A 20,897-nucleotide genomic window follows, 5' to 3' on the forward strand; every position below is an offset into this window, starting at 1 on the left:
CAACAAAAGTATTAAACTGCTACCCCGAAAGGCCATCATACATCTTACAACAATAATAAATGCTATGTTCAGGTTTAAGTACTTTCCCTCTGCATAGAAGTTGGCAGATCCTTGCCAGACTATATACAAGCCTGGCATGAATCCTCAGCAGCCTCAAAGTTATCGTCCCATAAGTCTGATTTCTAATTTGGGCAAAATAGCAGAAAAAGTTATCCTTTCCAGAATTCAACTTTCAGTAAAAAAATTAAACATCCTTCCTTCAGAACAGTTTGGTTTTTGCCAGTTTCACAGTATCACCCAACAAATTCATAGGCTAATTGAATTTATTACCACAAGTTACAATTGGCACCAATGCACCGGAGTAGTTTTTCTTGACTTAGAAAAGGCGTTCGACAAATTATGGCACTTTGGACTAATATACAAGTTGATTTTAGCTGGCATTCCATTAGATCTAGTCCAAATTCTAAAGTCATTTCTTAGTGGCAGACGAATGCAAGTCAAACTAGATGATATATTATCATCTAGTTTGACTTGCATTCGTGACACAATGACCCAGCGACGAATCTTGGCAGGAGTGCCTCAAGGGTCCCTACTGGGACCGATGCTTTTCACGATTTACATGGCAGACATTCCGCACAATCCAATGTCATCTATCATTGCCCTATACGCAGACGACACAGCTATACTAACCAGATCTATTAAACCGCACTTTGTCACCAAGAAACGGCAAGAAAACCTGCAGAGATTAGAGCACTAGTTCTCGGAATGGAGATTGCAAGTAAACCCTCAGAAGAGTATCACCATGCTCTTCACTAAAAACTCAATATCTCCCAAAGATGACATCTTCCCATTTAATATGAAGATTCCCTGGAAAGCAGAAGCCAAATATCTGGGTGTACTGCTGGACAGAAAATTAACCTTCAGTCCACATATAAAAGCCTCATATACAAAAGCATCAAGAGTCATTGCACAGCTTTACCCTCTTATCAATAGGAATAGCAAGCTGGATACAAAAAATAAAACTGCTCCTTTATCAGTTGATGATTCGACCCATTATTACTTATGCGTCCCCAGCCTGGAGCCACGCCTCAAGTACAAATATCCTCAAACTACAGGAGTGCAAAACAAATGTCTCCGCATGATCTTAAACGCACCATGGCATATCAGAAATATCCAACTCCACCAGGATAAAAATATCCCTACATCTACTCTTTCCTGCAGTCTTCAGCAGAAAATTTCTTCTCAGCATCCTCTCACATCCAAATGAATTAGTGCAACAAGCAGCAAATTATGATGAAACAGACTTCTCCAAAGTCTGTTTAGGAGACCCAAGGCCATCCTACTTCCAAATGAAGATCTTTAAATCGTACCTACTCAGGCAGAGCACTTAGCTCATAAACGTTTCCTCACACAGCAACCTTATCAGATAGCAGGAATTATAAAAAGCATTTTGCTTCACCCTTATAGTCAGCAACGTCTTGCGTCTTGCTAAGAAACTACATCTCAACCAAGATTAACAAAATATATATATATATATATATATATATATATATATATATATATATATATATATATATATACTTCTTCTTCATCCTTACATACTTCTTCTTCAAGTTCTTCATCCTCAAGTCTTCCTCCACCACCTTCCTCCATCCTGCATTGTTAAATATATGCTTTAAAAAAAGCAATATTATTGAACCGTACAAACAAAGAATTACCAACTACAGTAACTATTATTAATACATTATACAGAAGAGAGAAAAAAAAAAATATATATCCCTACGAATTTCGTTGTTACAAAAAAAAAAAAAAAAAACAGAACTAAACCTGTTGTAAATATGTAATCATATGTGTTGTAAATATGTAATCCCAATATGTGATCATAATTTTAATAACAAAACAAAGGATCGAATTTTTAAAAAAATGTAATCAACGTATGTGTCATATGTAATCAAATGTATGTAATGTATGTATCATATGTAATGAAATGTATTTACTTATCATATGTAAGTATCACATTTAATTTAAATTTAATTTAATTTAAATGTGTAATCACAATATGTAATCATAATTTTAATGAAAAAAAAATCATTTATTGTATGTATGTAATTTATCTGAGAAATAAAAAAATATTTTAAAAAATTATTATTATTATTATTATTATGTGACACCTCCAGGGAATCCAAAGTCTCATCGAGAGAGAGTGTGCCAACAGCATCGAACGATTGATCTGCTTCCAACTACTAACTGTGCTCAAACTTGCTTAACTTTTTTGCGTGAGCCATTAGTAGCAGAGGCTAAAAAGAATAGTCATTTGTCCGTAATGTCTGGTTATCGGACGAAGTTCATTTCCATCTAAGCGGTCATGTAAACAGACGAACCCACAAGTTTCTTGGTTTCTCAAGACCTGAATTTTCCCAAGAGGAACCTCTTCAACGAGAATGTCACCTGTGCAGTTTCCGGACATGGCCTAATTTGGCACTGCATTATTGAAGAAGGTGGTGTAACCGAGACCTTTTCAAGGTCTCGGTGGTGTTCCGTTCACCCAGGATTTACTTAGGATGTGTCACGCAAAACCAATTAGTGCATAGGTATTCCAACTGGACGGAGCAACCTCTCACACATCAGTTGTTTCTAGAGCCTGTCTATCAGCACACTTTCCCGGGAAGCTCATTTCGAAGTTCACAGAATTCCCGTACCCTTCACGTTCTCCTCATCTCACATCACTCGAAGCCCTCGTTTGAGGTATGTTGAAGGAATGGGTATTCCACCATCACCCACCTTCAAATCCTGATGAATTAAGGAATAAAATTACACGATATGTCCAGCAGATGTCCCAATCCTTGTTCTCCAAGATTTCATCTGGAGAACAAGGATTTCATGCGCTACGAAACCTGTCTTGAATGAAAATGTGCCCGTTTCGAGCACGTAATCTACCGTTGTTGATGCTTATTCGACCAAGATTCCACCAACAGGTGTAGATGTACATATCATTGTGTATATTTCTTTGTTAATAAACTTGTTCACTCCATAACATATATATTTTGTAGTTATTCGTTACTATTTTTTTTTGCGCCATACTGTACATGAATATTAAAATTTGCGTGTAGATCTGTAATTTAAAACATTTCATAAATAGTGTAACTTGAAAGTTGTACCAAAACTAATAACGTCATCTTATAGTAGGCAGTGAGAAGCTGATACTACAGTAGACGAATCACTTTAACGCATTAGTGGGTAAAGTAAAATAAATACATGGAAATATTCTAAGTACCCCACCAAAAAAAAAAAAAAAAAAAAAAAAATCACGTTTAAGAACGGCAAACTCTTAAACATGATCTCATTCAAGCATAGATAACGTTTCCAACCATTACGTCGTGGATTTGAATTTAATCGTCAGTAAAGATGTCAACATAGTCATACTGAATAGTCATGCTAAAATAACAAGTGGTCTTCCTATAGAATAATAATGTTAATCTTAAAGTAATAGGTCTTATTAATTAAGTTGCATTCTTATCTTTAAACTTATTGACCATCATTGCGTTTGTTACTTCTTCAGGGAACATATTCACGCTCCTCCGAAAATTTGTTCTTCATTCCTTCACTAACTACGCTTTTGCTCATATTCCAACGTTGAGCAAAAGAATAGGGATAAACCATAATTCTTTTCTTTCCTAGAGTATAATGAAGACTCTATTCTGTATCTATCCTGTAAAATTCCTTCATGCCTTTATCATTTTATGCTTTATCAAAACTCTATTTTTCCATAATATCCATGATTAACCTTTCCTCCCCCCTTACAACTCACAACATTTCATGTTCTGAAATCACCTTATTTCTCTATCTGTGCTCACTCTTTCTCCTCTACTATTTCTTCATCCTCCTGAAATGCAATACGATCAAGAAATAGTGCACAGTATCCCGAATGCTATCAAGTCGAGGCCTTATAAAGATGAACAATATCTCCTTAATTGCTACTCGTTGATGTTCTTCTCAACTTAGCAGAAGTTATCTTTTGCATTGTCAATTCCATTTTTACAATGTCACTTGAATTTCCATTTTATGTCGATTAGCTCTCTTAGATCTTTAGCTTAATATTTTAAATTGGAGTTTCGACAATATAGGAGGCAATGAAAAAGCGCCTCCTACATTTTTCTTTCGATTCGAGCACTGCAAAAAGCTTTACAGGTCACCATCATTGTGAATGCTCTATCACATAAGCGCAATACATAAATAGTTCAAAATGGCAGCTATTACGGATGTATGCACGAAGCAGAGAGTGCTGGTTGCTTATCTTGGAAGATATCAGTCTAATTGTGAGCCTATCTGAGAAAAAAATATAGCCGACACCGTTTACACGAACACAGAAATAGAGTTAACTCACCAGAAACATACATTAGACCATCGTTCTCCATGACAGCGACAACCACATACGAGTAATGCAATTGCAACATTTAGCTGGACTGATCTTACCTATCTTATTCATAGCCTGGATCTGGCATCCTTTGATTGTCATTGGTTTGGGGATCTCTACTGACGGATGCACTCCTAGGAAGTCATTTATAGATGAAGAGCAGCTGAAATATGGTTGCACACACGCACACACACATCATTGGTAGCCAAGGATAGGATACAAGGTATGCACTTGATCGGTCGGAATATTTTGAATTAGCTAAAAGAGATGAGAGATCTTAGAGTGGTGGAGGATTGGGACCTGAAGTTTAGCGGTCACACTGTGCAAATTGTGAAGTCATAGTATCCGATTACAGCAATGATACAGACGACGTGACATACAGAATTAATGAGTTGGCGATTCCGTTATATTAAAATCAGATATTCAAATTAACATTAATAGTTGACACAGTTAAAAGGGTTGGTATCTCAGTGTTGTAGATTTCGAAAAGGAGTAGAATAAGACACGAATATAAAAACTGTTTTATATTCGATGTCTAAAAATGTTTAAATCCCTACACTTACTGTAGCGAACAAATTAATCTGAACAAGTCGAATTTTCGTCACGTTTTTGGTTTTGGTTTCGTTTTTGTTTCAGTTCACATTAGATTTGGTTTTCATTACTATTTTCGGTTTTAATTTTAGTTCACTATTTTGGTTGAGTGATGCGTTTTTTACTGTCTGTGCGATGTTTATTAATAGTGTTGTGCGTTTTAATACTGTAAACCAGTTGACATTCATAGTATTTTATTCATTTTGTGTAGCTATAAAATGGATTCATGCCAAGAAAGCGTTCATATGTCCTCTTTCTCAGCACACATCCATGACTCAAAGACAAATTGTCAGTGAATGTGGTGTTAGTAAAGTAAAAGTAAAATAATTCCAGTAAGACTTAGAAAACCCGCAACTTTTGGCTGGTGCGATGGTACGGGAGTAAGTGTGCACATGGCGAGGTACCGAACTTGTAAGAACTGCTTTGACTAATCACACACCTAATTTTAATGAGTTTACTAAGAAAATAGATACAAGCAAGGCCTCTAATAGTAAATAAGTAACTAGAATTATTGTTTAGACTTTAAAATTATTCTAATTGTTTAGAGTAAAGTTCATTTAATGTGTTTCGAATTAAACTTTTTTATTGCAGTAATTTTTATTAACCCTGTTTCTCTCTCTCTCTCTCTCTCTCTTTTATTTTGTTCCTCTTTTTTGTTGTCTCTTCTTCTCTTTTTTTTGTTTATTTTTTCCTGGTAGATCGTGAAGAGCCGCGTGACGCGTGGACGCGAGCCGCATGCGGCTCACAAGCACGTTGTGGCCACCTCTGGTTTAGATACTGTTAATGAGGCTTAGGGAGACAGGTACTCTTTCTCCTGACAGAAATGGAAAATGTGAGCGTAAAAGGAAAACTAAACATACTCAAGATCGTTCACTAGTTAGAAAAAAGCAAAATGAATCCAAAATTGTCTGCCATAAGCATAAATAGAGACTTGGCAGCTAGTGGAATTAATGTTTCTGACATGACAGTTTGTTGAAGATTGTTGGAAGCGGGGAAGCCTGCCCACAGACCAAAAAAGAAACAACCGTTGACAAAGGCTATGCAGAAAAAGAGGCTCCAGTGGGAAAACGTGTACAACGATTGGACTGTTGAGAAGTGGAAGCAGGTCATATTCTCAGATGAGAGTCATTTCTTTGTTCCAGGAGAGCGATACCTATGTTCGCAAATCAGCGGCTGAGAAGAATTCTGCCACCTACCTTCAACAAGCTCTAAACACCGAGCTAAAAAGATGTTTTCCAAGATTGTTTTGAGAAAGAGTTCCTCAAAGATCACAACATCCAATTGCTTCAGTGGCCGGGTAACTCTTATGATATTAATCCAATAGAAATTTTGTGGGCATAGTGAAAAAGAGTCTTGGAAAATTAAATTGTGATGCAGTACAAAGGATACTTAAAATAATTCATTATAAAAGTATGGTCTCGAAATGCAAAAATAAGAAAATTGTATTCTACATTCGTAGAGTCCATACCTAAGCGAATTAATGTACTTATTAGGAAACGAGGAGCACATATAAATTATTAGGTAAGGTTGGAATTTAATTTTTGTACTTATTTTCTTGTGAAATTAAATTTTTTCTTTAAAATATGAGTGTTCGGATAAATTTTTCACTACTGTATATTGTGTAAATGGTATATATTATAACGAGCAATGCATAATCACTCTTTGATTTAAAAGTCACGGTGGATTGGAGGAGGTAAACGAAAGTGTTTTAATATTCAGTCATGTGTGAAATAAGGGGGTGTGCACATTATCGCTACTTTTATTCATCATCTAGTAGAGGTTCAGTTAGTGGTGGAGATGGAAGTTGTACAGTAGGTGTCCTCTCGTGATAAGTCTTCGGACTCCTTGGAAGTGTCACGAATAATAATAATAATAATCTATATATGGATCTCATTATAAAGAAAATTGACATTTGGTCAAATATCAAAATTGAGATATTCGACTCAGCGATTTGCTTTATGCAAAGGATGTATTCCTATACTAATCGAGTGGAAGTCTGCAGTTTGGTATGAAAAATCACCAATAAAACGAGAAAGTCTATGAAAATATGCAGCACCTCTGAAAACATCAAGTACATCCTTAATGGAGTTATAGAACAAGAAGACTGGCAATATGGGGAAAGGAGAAAGAACGCCAATTTAATGGAGAAGTCTAAGGTTATGTTCTGGAGTGAAACGTTTACCATAATTGATGGAACAGGAACAGGAAAGTGATGAAACCAGGATGTGGGAGTGTTGGTGAATTAGAAGTAGAAGATCATAGAGCATATGTCAAAAGTGGATAAAGCAGCACATAAGATTGCTTGGTTATTGAAGAACATCCTGACATGCAGAGATAAGCAGATTATTGTTCCTCTTTACATTGTTTCGATAAGTCGTCATCCTGATTACAGCACACGGATCTGGTCACTTGGGTTTCTTAACGATGTAAATGAAGTGGAGCAGAGTCAGAGGCAAGTGACCGAGTTGGTGGAAGGTCCGAGTAATGCTCAATATTCCTAAAATTAGAAAAGTGAAGCTATTGAAGATTTGTGGGTTCCAGAGGCTGGTTGATTGGAAGATAAGGAGGGATATGATAGAGACTTATAAGTTGCTTAGGATGGTTTATAGGATTCAGGTGGAGGATATAATGTAGTATATGAATAATGTGAGAAAAACTAGAGGTCATTCATGGAAATTGAGTAAGAGTGTGGTTAGTATGAATAGGAGGATTAGATTTTTTGCTTGACGTAGATGAATTAGAATGGATTGCAAAGTCAGTTGTCTGCACTTTGTCACTGAATGATTTCAAAGCAAAGACCGGTATTCTATTTATCATTTATTCCCTAAGTATTTTTTTGCCAGTATGAATATTACGAGCCATGGAATATAAAATTCAACGGTAGTTATTTTTTAAGTAACGGACCTCCCACAATGAGTCTTTGGACTCTATGAATGTGCCCATATGTAATAGTAATAGTAAGTAACACTTCAACTATTGAGACATACTTTTTAATGAAGAAGGTTAATTAAATTTGGTATAACAGACAACAGAAAAAGCAAACCTAGTATGAGAGGAAGCCAAAGGAATAAAGGTATATGGAAGAAGAGAGAAATTTATCAAACCACTAGACGAGCTATATAGAAAACAGTATTCAGGCTAATTTTAATCTATATATCTGAGAGTAGGGATACAAATAAATCACTTGGTGAATGAGTGGATATAAAAATTAGAATAGTGAACAGACAGATGGCATCAATGATGGAACCACATCAAAAAGTAAAATATTAGGAATTCACTTGACATTGTTACCCTTCAGGAATGCGTGTGTCGAGCTAATTTAAGGTGATATGGTCACTTAAAATAATGGAAAAGGAAAAGTTAGCAAAGTAAGTGTCTATTTTCTTTCTCATGGTGATGGGAGGAAAATGACCAGGAGAAAGACCAAGATCTGGGTGGATTAATAAGTAAGAAGTGTCGTACAAGAATAAATATAAGATATGTATATATTGGAAGCCCCAGGGATAACAAAATAATTTGTAGAAAAATTGTCGAAAAATTGTAAAAAAAAGATTGACTCCCACTGATGAGCCCACTGTAAAGATCAAAACGGTAGCAGTCCTACCGCTTAACATTTTTTCATTTATGAACACTGAGTAATCAATGAAAAAATAGCATTATCTGTATGTAAGTAGACTATTCTCCATTTTGGGAATAAAAGGAATTAGGGGATATATTTATTTATTTATCTTTCACATACAATCTTGTTTGCTTATGCTTGGGAAAGGATTAAAACACCCGAGATCTGCTAATGCTTTTTATACTCCAGATAGAGTACACGAGGCTATGATGGTTTTAGGTAGTGGTCCTTCTCCATAATGTTTTCATTGTAGAACAGTGATTAATTGAGCAGTTTATATACAAGTAAGGTAGTCATAAAGATTTTTCACTCACAAACTTTCTTTTGCAAGGGCATGAGAAAATGATTAAAACATCAGCTATGTACTGATGTTTTTTATTCCTCAAAGAAAGTGTACAAGGCTGTTTAGCTCTAACTTACATTTGGAGACTGGGAAAGTTTGCACATGATCAATGAACGTTTCCGAGGGACCAATACCCTCCATTAATCAATCACTGATATCTGGCTAATGACAATCAATGAATTTATTTAGCATGCATGGAGGAGAGCAGCTAATGCTTTTTATTTTCTAATTGAGAGTAGGCGAGGCCATTTTAGCCTTATCTAGATTTTGGTGACTGAGGGGATATATCAATCTCGAACTCTGTATATCATTTCTGAAAGAGTGTGACTTCTGAGATAGGTTTTCTTTTGAGGTAAGGGACTAAAACTGGAGTATCGGAGAGGAAAACAGTATTACCATTGCTAAAGATCTAATAACTGAAGACCTGGTCAAAGAAAGACTTAAAAAGTATCTGTTAATCTTTTTTATCCCCAATAGGGAGTAAGCGAGTTCGTTTCAGCCAATTATAATATCTGGAGATTGAGCAGGGAGGATCAATCTCCACTACACCAGTCAAAGATAACAAGATCATTCATATAAGGAGAAGTGTGCATTCGAAAGTTGTGAATTAAATAAACAATAAATATACAATTTATTAGTTTTGTACTTATTATTGATCGACCGTAGAACTCACATTATTTCAAACAGCAACACATCCTGTTAGAGTTAGGTACTAGAGATTGCAGCACTTGTTTGCTGTCTATTCATTGGTTGCCGCCTATAATTAGTGGAAGTCATGGGTCAGCTATCTCTGATTAGATACCTGTAGAGATTGAACTGCCTACTCAGTCTCCAAAAGCTAGATAGGATAAAAGGCCTCTTACCTGCTATAAGTAGCTTATTATTTGTTAATTTATATTTACAAAAGACACGCAGGTAGATTATTATGCTCAACACGAATGCTAGGAGTATCAGAAACAAGGAAGCAGAGTTTGTTGCCTTAGTCCTTGTGTTAGGACCACAGATTCTAGGCATTAGTGAGACATTGCTATCACACACACACACACACACACACACACACACACACACACACACACACACACACACACACACACACACACACACACACACACACACACACACACTGGAATCGAGTGTAAAGAGTACACTATTTTTAGGAAGGAGAGAGAGGATAGAATAGGAGTGGTCAGTGGCGCACTCAGGATTTAATCTTGGAGGGGGCCGAGCACTTAAGATTTAATCTTGGGTGGGGGAGAGTTGAGTAGACGATTTGAGAATACACACACACCACGCATTGCATATGAGCTATGATTGAGCATCTGCAGTGATCGCCAATACATGATACCTGTGATCTCCTCTGGCCCGACTCGGTCAAACGAAGTAGCGCGCGAGCATTACTTCGTTCACCTTGCGTTCACAGCGACCAGGATTCCCGAGAGCTATAGGGTCATCTTATGTGACCGCTAATTCATAAGTAGCATAGAAATAGAAGACACGACACAACATAAATTTAAAAAAAAAAAAAGAATTTTAATTAGGAAAAGATGTTTGGAAATTTTTCTAGTGTGTGTTTTTTTTTCATTTTCTTTTTTTTTTTTGGAGGGGGGGGGTGGCAGATCCCCTTGGCCTCCTTCCTGGGTGCGCCAATGGGAGTGGTCATGCTGCTAACGTAATCGAATGACTTGAATTCAGTTAGAGATGAGTCCTACGATTGTAGGAGAACTTCTTCTAACAGTATTTCATGTGGCAGTGAGTTTGAAGCTCTCTGGTGTGAGGTTGAATCGAACAAGTTACATGGTAGGGTTTTGTTACAGACCTGGTGGATCGGTTGCTAGTAATGAAGAAATGCATTACCAAATAGACAATATGAGTGCGAAAAGAGGAATAATAATAATGAGACTCTTTAATTATCCAAATATTAATTGGGTAGCAGCATTGGCGCACTCAGGATTTAATCTTGGAGGGGCCGAGCGCTCAGGATTTAACCTTTGCGGGGGGCCGAGTTGAGTAGACGTTTTGCGAATACACACATCGCATACGACCTATAACTGAGCATCTGCAGTGATCGCTAATTCATAAGTAGCACACAACATAAATTAAAAAAAATGAATTTTAATTAGGAAAAGATTTTTGGAAATTTTTCTAGTGTTTTTTCCTTTTCTTTGGGGGGTACCCGGGCCCCTTGGACCCCCCTCTGGGTAGCAGTAGAATCTCATGAGAAGAATGAAAATGGATTTATTGAGCTGTTGAGGGACACCTTCCTGAAGTAGCATGTGACAGAAGGAACTCACTTATTAAACAAGAGATTCAAAGAGCATCAAATTTGATTATAATGTCAGAGGGCGTTTCAGTTGAAGATGTAACTATTCTACCTTCGGTTGTTGACAGCGATCATGTGGCACTCACTTGGAAAGTGACTAAGATTATGAATGTTCCATTCAGAAAAGGCTACATGCTAAAATACAAAGTAGGAAATTATGACCAAGTGAGGTTTATACTGAGTTCAGTGGAATGACATCGGTTGATGGATGGGAAGAATATCAACAGTCCATGCGAAACATTTAAATAATACTTGAATGATGCGATATCAGAGTGTGTTCCGAGAGTTCGAAGAATAAATAGGGTAGGAGTCAAATGGATGTCTTGTCTTATTAAGCAAGAGATTCTTAAGAAAAGGATGATGTGAAAGGAATACCTTGTACATAAGGATCATGTGCATTGTGAAAATTATAAGCAGCAGGCAAGAATAGTCACAACTATTGTACGGAAAGAAAAGTCTGAGTATGAAAAGAAACTGTCTCTGCATGCTAAAGACAATCCACAAAAATTCTGTCGATATGCTGCAAGTAAATGAAATAATGAATATGAAAGAATAACTATTCTAAATGTGGTGACATGGAAGTTTGAGTTAGTTTGGGTTAGCGTATCCGCTCTCCAGCCAAAAGGCTGCGGGTTCGAATCATGGCGTGGGCATGGATGTTTGTGATTGCCTGTAGAAATACTAGTGGTGGTGGTGGTGTCGTCTGCGGTAGAAGGCGATGCTGTAGTTGCGGTCAATTTGTGGATGGAGACAAGTTGTAGATGAGTACTCCCTCGATGAGTCTTTGTATTCTGGAGGTGTGAAATAATAAAAAAAATGAACAAAATGTGCAGAAGAGGTTGTTCAACTAATGAGTGCCCATTTTGTTAACAGCTACGAACCTGTATGCGATATTGAGCTCACTGCTGTCTCTTCACTAGATGAAGAAACTCAGGTGTATGAGGACGAGGTATTAGAGCCGTTGAACAAACTGAATAAGAATTCAACAACAGAGACTGATGGGATATCAGCACGTGTGCTAAAAGTGTGTTCAGCTGAACTTGCTATTCCTTTGACCAGGCTGTTTAATATGAGTCTCAGAACAGGGAAGATTCCACAGAAATGGAAAGAATGTATGGTAATTCCATTGCACAAGGATGGTGCAAAGACCGATGTATCCAACTATTGAACAACTAGTATCTCAAGAGTGGTGGCTAAGATTTGGAAATATTGGTCAGGGTTCGCATTCAGGAATGGGTTGAAAGTGAATCTATTTTGCAATGAACAACATGGGTTTACTAAGGGAAGGTCATGTTTTAGCAACTTGCTCACATTCTATAACAATGTTACCATTGAAATAGACAAGGGGAATGGATACACCATGATACTTTTGGATTTTGCTAAGGTTTTTGGCAGAATATAGAATGGTAGACTGGACAATTAAAACGAAAGAAATGTCTGAAAAGACGATGATTATGCAAGCTTTTTTTAAATCAAATCCAGAATGAAGTGGATACGAGTACCAAAAGCGAATGAATGAAACTGTAAGTTAATGAGTGCTCACTTTACTAAGATAACGCCACACTGCTACTGCTCCATTGGATGAAAAATTACAGGTTCATGATAATGAGGTTGAAGAACTCTTGAACAGCCTGGGTAAGAATTTGTCTATAAGGACCAATGGAATATCAGCCCGTTTGCTAAAGAAATCAAAAAAAAAAAAAAAAATAATCAGCTAACGCCTTTTTATTCCCGTATATACGGGAGTAGGCGAGGCCATTTAGCCCTATCTAACTTTTGGAGACTGAGTGGGCAGTTCAATCTCCACTGGTACCCAATCAGAGACAGATGGCCCAAGGCTATCACTAATTAAGCGGTACGCAGTGAAGAGAGACGGCTCAAATGTGCCGCCATCTCGTGGTCCCTAACCCTAACACAATATATTTAATGTCTGAAATAATGTGGGTTCTACGGTCGATTTTCTTGAGTTTACAGGACGAAAAACCCGAGTTTCCGGGAGGAAAAACCTGCTTGCCCGTGCCAGAGATCGACTAACTCGGGAACCGGTCGAAAAAAGGCTTAGAAAAATTTCCTCTAGTCGCCGACTAGACTCGAAACCAAGACTTCCTTCGTGCGGCCTAGCGCGGTGGTGTGCAAACGCCACATCCACTGAGCTACATGTTGAGCCGAATTAGCTAGGTCATTCAGATGTTTGTAAACTTGAGTCTCAGCTCAGGAATGATAGTTCCATTGAACAAGGGGAGTGCAAAAACGGATGAGTCTAACTATATCGGCCTATCAGTATCTCTAGTGTGGTAGCGAAGATTTTAGAGAAGTTGGGAAGAACTCACATACAGAAATGGGTAGACAAACAAGCTATACACTGCATGGATGAGCATGGGTACTAAACGGTCATGTTTTAGCAATTTGTCCATATTATATAACAATATTTCGGTAGAGTTGGATAAAGGGAATGGATACACTATAGTAATGTTGGAATTTTCTAAGGCTTTTGAAAAGATACCACACGAAAGGCTGCTGCTGCATAAGCTGGAGAATATGGGATTGGAATATAAATTCTTGACTTCGATTAGGGGATGATTAACAGACATATATCAAAAAGTTGCATATAGTGGGTGTGAATCTGACTGATTTAAAGGTACTAGAAGTGTACCTCAGGGTTTAGTCCCTTGGACATTATTGTTCAATCTATACATTAATGCCATCAGGCAGGATCTAAAATCAGATGTGCAATTGTTTGCTGATGATGCGAAGATAGGAAGGGCAATCAGGGATGCTACTGATATTCATCATTTACAAAATTATTTGAATAGGCTTGAAATTAGGGCAGACGAAAAGGGCTATCAGTTTAATTTTAGTAAGTGTAAAGGTATGCACTTTGGTGTGATTAGATTTCCAGCAGCATATTATATTAGTTGGGTTATGCTACAAGAAACTGAGGTGGCAAGGGATCTTGGCAATATAATTTGACAATGAAGTTTAACTTGGCAATGAAGTTTAAACGCATATTATCTTGGCAATATGCTAAGATAATATGCGTTTAAACTTCATACTGTATTTCTATCCACCAATATGGTGGATAGGAATATGAAGTATAAAGGTCACGTAGGATAAATTTCAAATACAATTCAGAAGATAATTGCGATGTAGAAGCGAACCTTTACATATATATATATATATATATATATATATATATATATATATATATATATATATATATATATATATATATATATATATATATATATATATTTATATTACCGAGAGAAAAGATGGCAAGATATATTTAACAAGATACTACTAGTTTACTAGTTTCGTTACAAGAACATCATCAGGTATCATACTCAAAGAAATATATAAAAAATTACAGAGACTTAAAATTGTATTAACAGAACAAGTGAAAAACAGTAGCATGTTTGAAAAAATGCAAGTATGAGTTCCATACAAACGAATACTACGCGCTGTCGCCAGTGCGCCAGTACTGAACAGAAGCAACGTGTGCGTCCGAGAGATTGTAACTCAGGCTGTTGTTGATATGAGAGGAATCTAGAGAAATTTCTCTTGATTCAACAATCTTTCTTTCGAGTTCATCGTAGCACACATGGATATTAGCAGTTTGAGTCCAGTTTACAATGTGCTGGCGGCCTTCGTCTGAGTTAGCAGAAAAGAGAACGTGGCTAGAGAGAGCGCTAGCTCTAGTCCTGTTATAGGAGATATCTCTACGGTGTTCATCCAAACGTAGAAGGATGGATTTGGCAGTCTGTCCATAATAAGGCTTTCCGCAATCACACAAAATCTTGTAGACTCCTGGAAACTGAGTAGGAAGATGTTTCTGTTTATGTTTGCAAAGTAATGAACGAAGTTTTGGAAGCGTAGTGTAGCACGTTTTGAAGTTAAATTTCTTGAGAATCTTTGTCAGTTTTGGTGAAAGAGAGCTGATGTAAGGCAAGGAGATGAAGGCTCTTGGGGGAGGGGGATCTTCAGCAGTAGTTGAGTGCCTGGGGGAAAGAAATTTGTCAATCTTCTATGGAGAGAAGCCATTGTTAATAAACGTTTTTTTAAGAAAACTGAGTTCATTTATAATTTCTGTTTCTTCGGTAAGTAATGATTTGGCTCGGTGGGCTAAAGTGGAAATAATACCACATTTTTGTGGAGGATAATGATGGGAGGAAGCATGAAGGTATCTGTCAGTATGAGTAGGCTTTCTAAAAATTGAGATTTTAATGTTCTCAGCACATCTGGTAAGTTTGAGGTCTAAAAAGGGAAGACAATCATCTGATTCCAGTTCGAGGGTGAAAGAGATTTTTTTGTGCACTTGTTTAGGTGGTCTAAAAATAAATAGAGGTTATTGACGCCGTCTTCCCAGATGAGGAAAATATCATCAATATATCGGAACCAGACTTTTGGTTTAAAGTGAAAGGAGTTAATAGCTTTTCCTTCAAATTCGTTGAGAAATATATAAACTGGAATCGGATGACTGTCTTCCCTTTTTAGGAACTATTTTAGGATTTTTTAGGATCTCTCCATCCCTATTAACGGATGGAGAGAGCGTAGAGTTATTCCGTAGAATTATCCCGAAACGTTCGTTTATCTCTACGCTCTCTCCATCCGTTAATTCCTCGCATATATGGTGTTCCTAAAATCCATAAAGAGAACACCCTATTACGCCCAATTGTAGAAGGTATCGATTCTCCTACGTACAATCTTTCAAAATATCTTGCCAAATACCTAAAAGGTTTTTTCAGGAAAGTCACCATCCTTTATCAAGAACACTACAAAATTTGTTACATACATCAAGGATATTACAGCTAATGAAGATGACATCATGGCTAGCTTGGACATAACTTCTTTGTTCACTAATGTCCCAACAGATGATGTCCTAACTTACTCAAAGACAAGTTATCGAAAAAAATATTAGCCTTCCTTACACATTGCATCAGGTCCGGTTACTTCAAATTTCAAGATAATATATACAAACAAAATCATGGACTGGCTATGGATAATCCTTTATCAACTGTACTCGCAAATATTTACTTAGAGGATTTTAAAACCAAGACTACCTCTTCCTTTATTTTAACACCTAAAGTTTAGAAACGTTATATGGATGATGTCTTCATTGTTTGGAGCCATGGACATGAATCCCTTATGGTTTTTTCTCGAACATCTCAATAGCCGACATCAAAGTATTAAGTTTCCTGCCGAGCTTGAAACGGATAATTCCTTGCCTTTTCTTGATGTCAAACTAACCCACTCTTCTGGTAAACTCAAAATATCGATATATAGAAAGCCCACACATACCAACAGATATCTGCACAGTCAGTCCCATCATTTCCCTCCTCATAAGCTTAGAATAATTTCCACCTTGGGACATAGAGCCCGTTCACTTCTTGATGACCCAAATGAACTTCTTACAGAAAAAAACCATCTGAAAACTTCTTTCGAAGTTAATGGATATTCCAAGAAAATCATTGACAAATTCCTTCTTAATCCTCCTAGACATCACTCAGAAGAAGCAAATAGATTGAAAAGCAATATATCTATTCCTTACATAAGTACTGTTTCACATAAATTAGCAAAAGTTCTGAGAAAATACAATATCAGAACCTTGTTCACTCCACTTCCAAAGATCCGTTTCTTAATTAGCCACCCAAAACCTTGTCATCATTAACTCAAATACCCTGGTGTATATAAACTATTGCCTGATTGTGATATTCCTTATTTTGAACAGATAGACAAATCTGTCGAATTGCATATGGAAGAACACATGAGGGACATTACTTACAAGAGACAGCGAGCAAGTGCATTATCAAGTCACATCCTTTTCTCGGCTAATCCTAATGATGAAAACCAAAGTCACAAATCTGCTGGGAAAAATCTACTAACATCTTTCTTTGCAGTGACGAACTAGAGAGAAAAATCGTGGAATCTAGAGAAATTGTCTTCAATCCTGTTCATCTAAATAACAACTTGAGCTATAACCTCCCAGATAGTCATTCAGCTGTAATCATGTACTGGCGTTCACTTGATGTCGCAAGCACGCACTCTCCCAACAATGCAACAAACGAAAGAACAGCTTCAAATACAACTACAACGTTTTCATGCTAATTATGTATAGAGAGTGTCTATGTTGCTCATAATCTTTCAACCCTCAATGTTTAGTAGTTTTTGTTCTTTTATAATGTCACCTGAAGAAGGCTATTTCAGGCCGAAACTAGTAGTGTTTTTTTTACTTAAATCTCGGTTCTAGTCTTCCTAAACTCGAAACCAAGTCTTCCTCCTTCGTGCGGCCAAGTGCCGTGGTGTGCAAACGCCACATCCACTGAGCTACACAGGTAGGCACTATATATATATATATACGGGCAAGCGGGTTTTTCGTTCTGTAAACTGAAGAAAATCGACCGTGTCTAGGTAGGCACTATATATATATATATAGTGCCTACCTGTGTAGCTCAGTGGATGTGGCGTTTGCACACCACGGCACTTTGGCCGCACGAAGGAGGAAGACTTGGTTTCGAGTCTAGTCGGCAACTAGAGGAAATTTTTCTAAGCCTTTTTTCGACAGGTTCCCGAGTTAGTCGATCTCTGGCACGGGCAAGCGGGTTTTTCCTCCCGGAAACTCGGGTTTTTCGTCCCATAAACTGAAGAAAATCGACCATGTCTAGTCGGCAACTAGAGGAAATTTTTCTAAGCCTTTTTTCGACCGGTTTCCCGAGTTAGTCGATCTCTGGCACGGGCAAGCGGGTTTTTCCTCCCGGAAACTCGGGTTTTTCGTCCCGTAAACTGAAGAAAATCGACCGTAGAACCCACAATATTTCAGACATTAAATATATTGTGTTAGGGTTAGGGACCATGAGAGGGCTGCACATTTTTGAGCCGTTTTTAGCTGATTTTTTTTTTAGCTGATATATAGCTGGCTCATGTCAATCACTAATTATAGACGACACCGATGAAGAGACTCTAGGAAACCAGCGCTGCCATCTCTTGGCACTTAACTCTAAAAGGATCTGTTATTGTCCGATATAATGTAGGTTGTATGGTAGATATTCTTGTGTTCACGGGACAAAAAACCCGAGTTTTCTCTGGAAGAAAAAAATCTGCTTGGACATGTTCTTCTTACTTTACCAATCATGAGCCACTCGCGTAATATCCCATATTTCAGTGTTATGGTTTTGAAATTTGCACATCTACATTTCTTAATATGTCGTCCACACTTTTAGGTAGTGGACAAATTCAGATATTGACCTTTTAATGTAAAATTTTGAAGTAAATCCAGATAAACTAATTTTTAGATTTATTTCTGTAGTTTTATTATTATTATTATTTTTTTTTTTTTAGAAATGAGTTTTAACAGATGTCTTTCCAATGAGCACTATGGTGAATTTCATAATTATGTGTGGTGAAAGCGAACGTTACAAAAATAAAATAAAAATAATAATAAAAGTTAGATAGGGCTAAATGGCCTCGCCTACTCCCCGTATACGGGAATAAAAAGGCGTTAGCTGATTTTTTTTTTTTTTTTAATAATAAGTTTGCGCGGTTAGCCTAGTTATATATAATAGTGGCTGTGCGCTTTGCAACCAAAAGCCTGGGAAAGGAGTGTCCTAGGTTCGATTCCCGTTGGTGACGTGAGGAGCTGAAGGATCTTCCTCAGCAATTGCGAAGTTAGCCGGTCTTGGGCGTGGATTACAGGGTCTTTTTCCCAATTTATCCTGGGGTTTTTCATCCCGCAAAGCAGGGAAACCGGTCTTGAGAACTCAACACTACGGACATAGGATATACCGGGGTATAGGGCTAACCACCTTATCCTGTGAACGGTATGCGGTCCGATGATTAATAAACCCTCGACACCGCAAGGTAAAAGAGGGGAAAAGAAGATGAGATAATAATAATAATTATATTATTATTATTATTATTATTATTATTATTATTATTATTATTATTATTATAGCCTCGCCTATTCCCTATATGGGAACAAAAAGGCGTTAGCTGATTATTATTATTATTAGCAGCAGCAAATGTATATGCATGTATTGGTATGCATCGATTTCTTAATTAATTTCATTTGTGCTCGTATAAATCGTAAATAGTGAATGAAGTCTGACTTTAAGTGTAAAAAAAAAAGTACATAGATTCCTATAATAAGTCCTTGGATTCTATGTAATCCTTGTCATAGTACTCATCGGTGAATGTATCTTAACAGCATATCATTCCACAATACACCAATGTACCTAAAAATGTGTCCTATGTTCTGTTAACTGAATGTATTCTCTTTAAGTTTGCCAGTTTTGTAAGAAAAACAAAAATCCTAGAGAGAACTTTGTTATCTCCGTTTAAGATGTGCTACTATCTCACTCTGAAGCGAAAAAAAGCCCATATTCTTGTCATCATGACGAGTTGCTCGACATTTTTAAAATCCTTTTATTGTTATTTTGATAATTATATGTCATAACATATTATTATTTTTAGCTTTACATGTCCCCTGTGCACTTCAGATAAATATTCATTCTGAATGCGATTAATGAAAATCAGGTTTGACGTTGGTTGGTAATGGTAATGATCTGGTAGAGGGAACTGTGTACCTGCGGGGCAATGGAAGTTGGTTGTGTGATAAGCAAAACGCTAATCTTGGTATTTAATATGCTACTATGATTGCGAAAAGTTTCTCTGAATGTAATAGTAATGTCAACATTAACGAGGAAGAGTACTCAAGAAAGTCTCTCATCACCTGCTGAAAGTGAAAGGGAACATAGTCCGTTGTCCTGCATTGGTGATGGCGATCAATGTTTACCAACACATAGTTCGGAGGAAAGCAGTGGACGACAAAACCAAAACCTTAATCACAGGTAATGCCCTTTTTTTAAAATTCGATTAATGCTAAAATATTTCCTGGAATGATAATAATGTCTACACTGATATGGATGATTTAATAAAACAATATGTGTTTTCATTATATCTGTTCATATATTGGTATGGACTTTGTACTAATCAGCTTTGTTGTTTAGTTTATAATCTTTTATATACCTTTAAAAGTGTGATTCAGTATTTTTATATAATGGGATACACCAAACGTCTATCGGTGAATAGTTTGCACGAGTTTTGTCACCTTAAAGTGTTCCAAGGGGTTGTCTTTATTTTTAACGTGAACTGATATTGCACTATTAAATAATAGGGAATTCTCTCCCAAGCGCCCACATATGCAACTTTTTGGAACCACTTTAGGCTACTAACAAATGGAAGCTAAATATGCATAATTACCAAAATGTATAGTACTCATTCTTTACAGTATACATAATAAAGTTAGAAGATATCATCATCATCAAATTCCTGATATGTGTATCCTGAAGGGGTGTTCAGGATACTATGACAGTGCTATATAATTAGATTTACATTATTACTGATCTATCAACAATTTTTCTCAAAATTAGTCAGTTACTTGTCATCACTCCTATATTGTCATATGAAAAAAAAATGATAAACTTATAGGGATATTAGAAAACATTGGATTGGACTCAAAAGATTGAAGGATAATGAAAAACATATGTTGGAAACAACAGTCATGCATTAAAAATTAGCAACATATATCTATATTATTATTATTATTATTATTATT

The 20,897-nt window shown here is 36.7% G+C and overlaps 1 protein-coding gene across 1 annotated transcript in view; it reads left to right on the plus strand.

Annotated features, from left to right (window-relative positions):
• Positions 1 to 19,892: 19,892 nt before the first annotated feature.
• GramD1B (GRAM domain containing 1B) overlaps positions 19,893 to 20,897 on the plus strand; it is a 390,336-nt gene continuing 389,331 nt past the window's right edge. Inside the window, exon 1 of the mRNA XM_090412772.1 lies at positions 19,893 to 20,130. Coding sequence (XP_090268898.1) covers positions 19,967 to 20,130 — 164 coding nt within the window. The 5' untranslated portion in view covers positions 19,893 to 19,966. The remainder of the gene's footprint in view (positions 20,131 to 20,897) is intronic.

Source organism: Typopeltis vanoorti, chromosome 23 (assembly GCF_054136105.1).
Source record: "Typopeltis vanoorti isolate ZY-2024b chromosome 23, IOZ_Tvanoo_1.0, whole genome shotgun sequence".
In the NCBI taxonomy this organism is placed as follows: domain Eukaryota; kingdom Metazoa; phylum Arthropoda; class Arachnida; order Uropygi; family Thelyphonidae; genus Typopeltis; species Typopeltis vanoorti.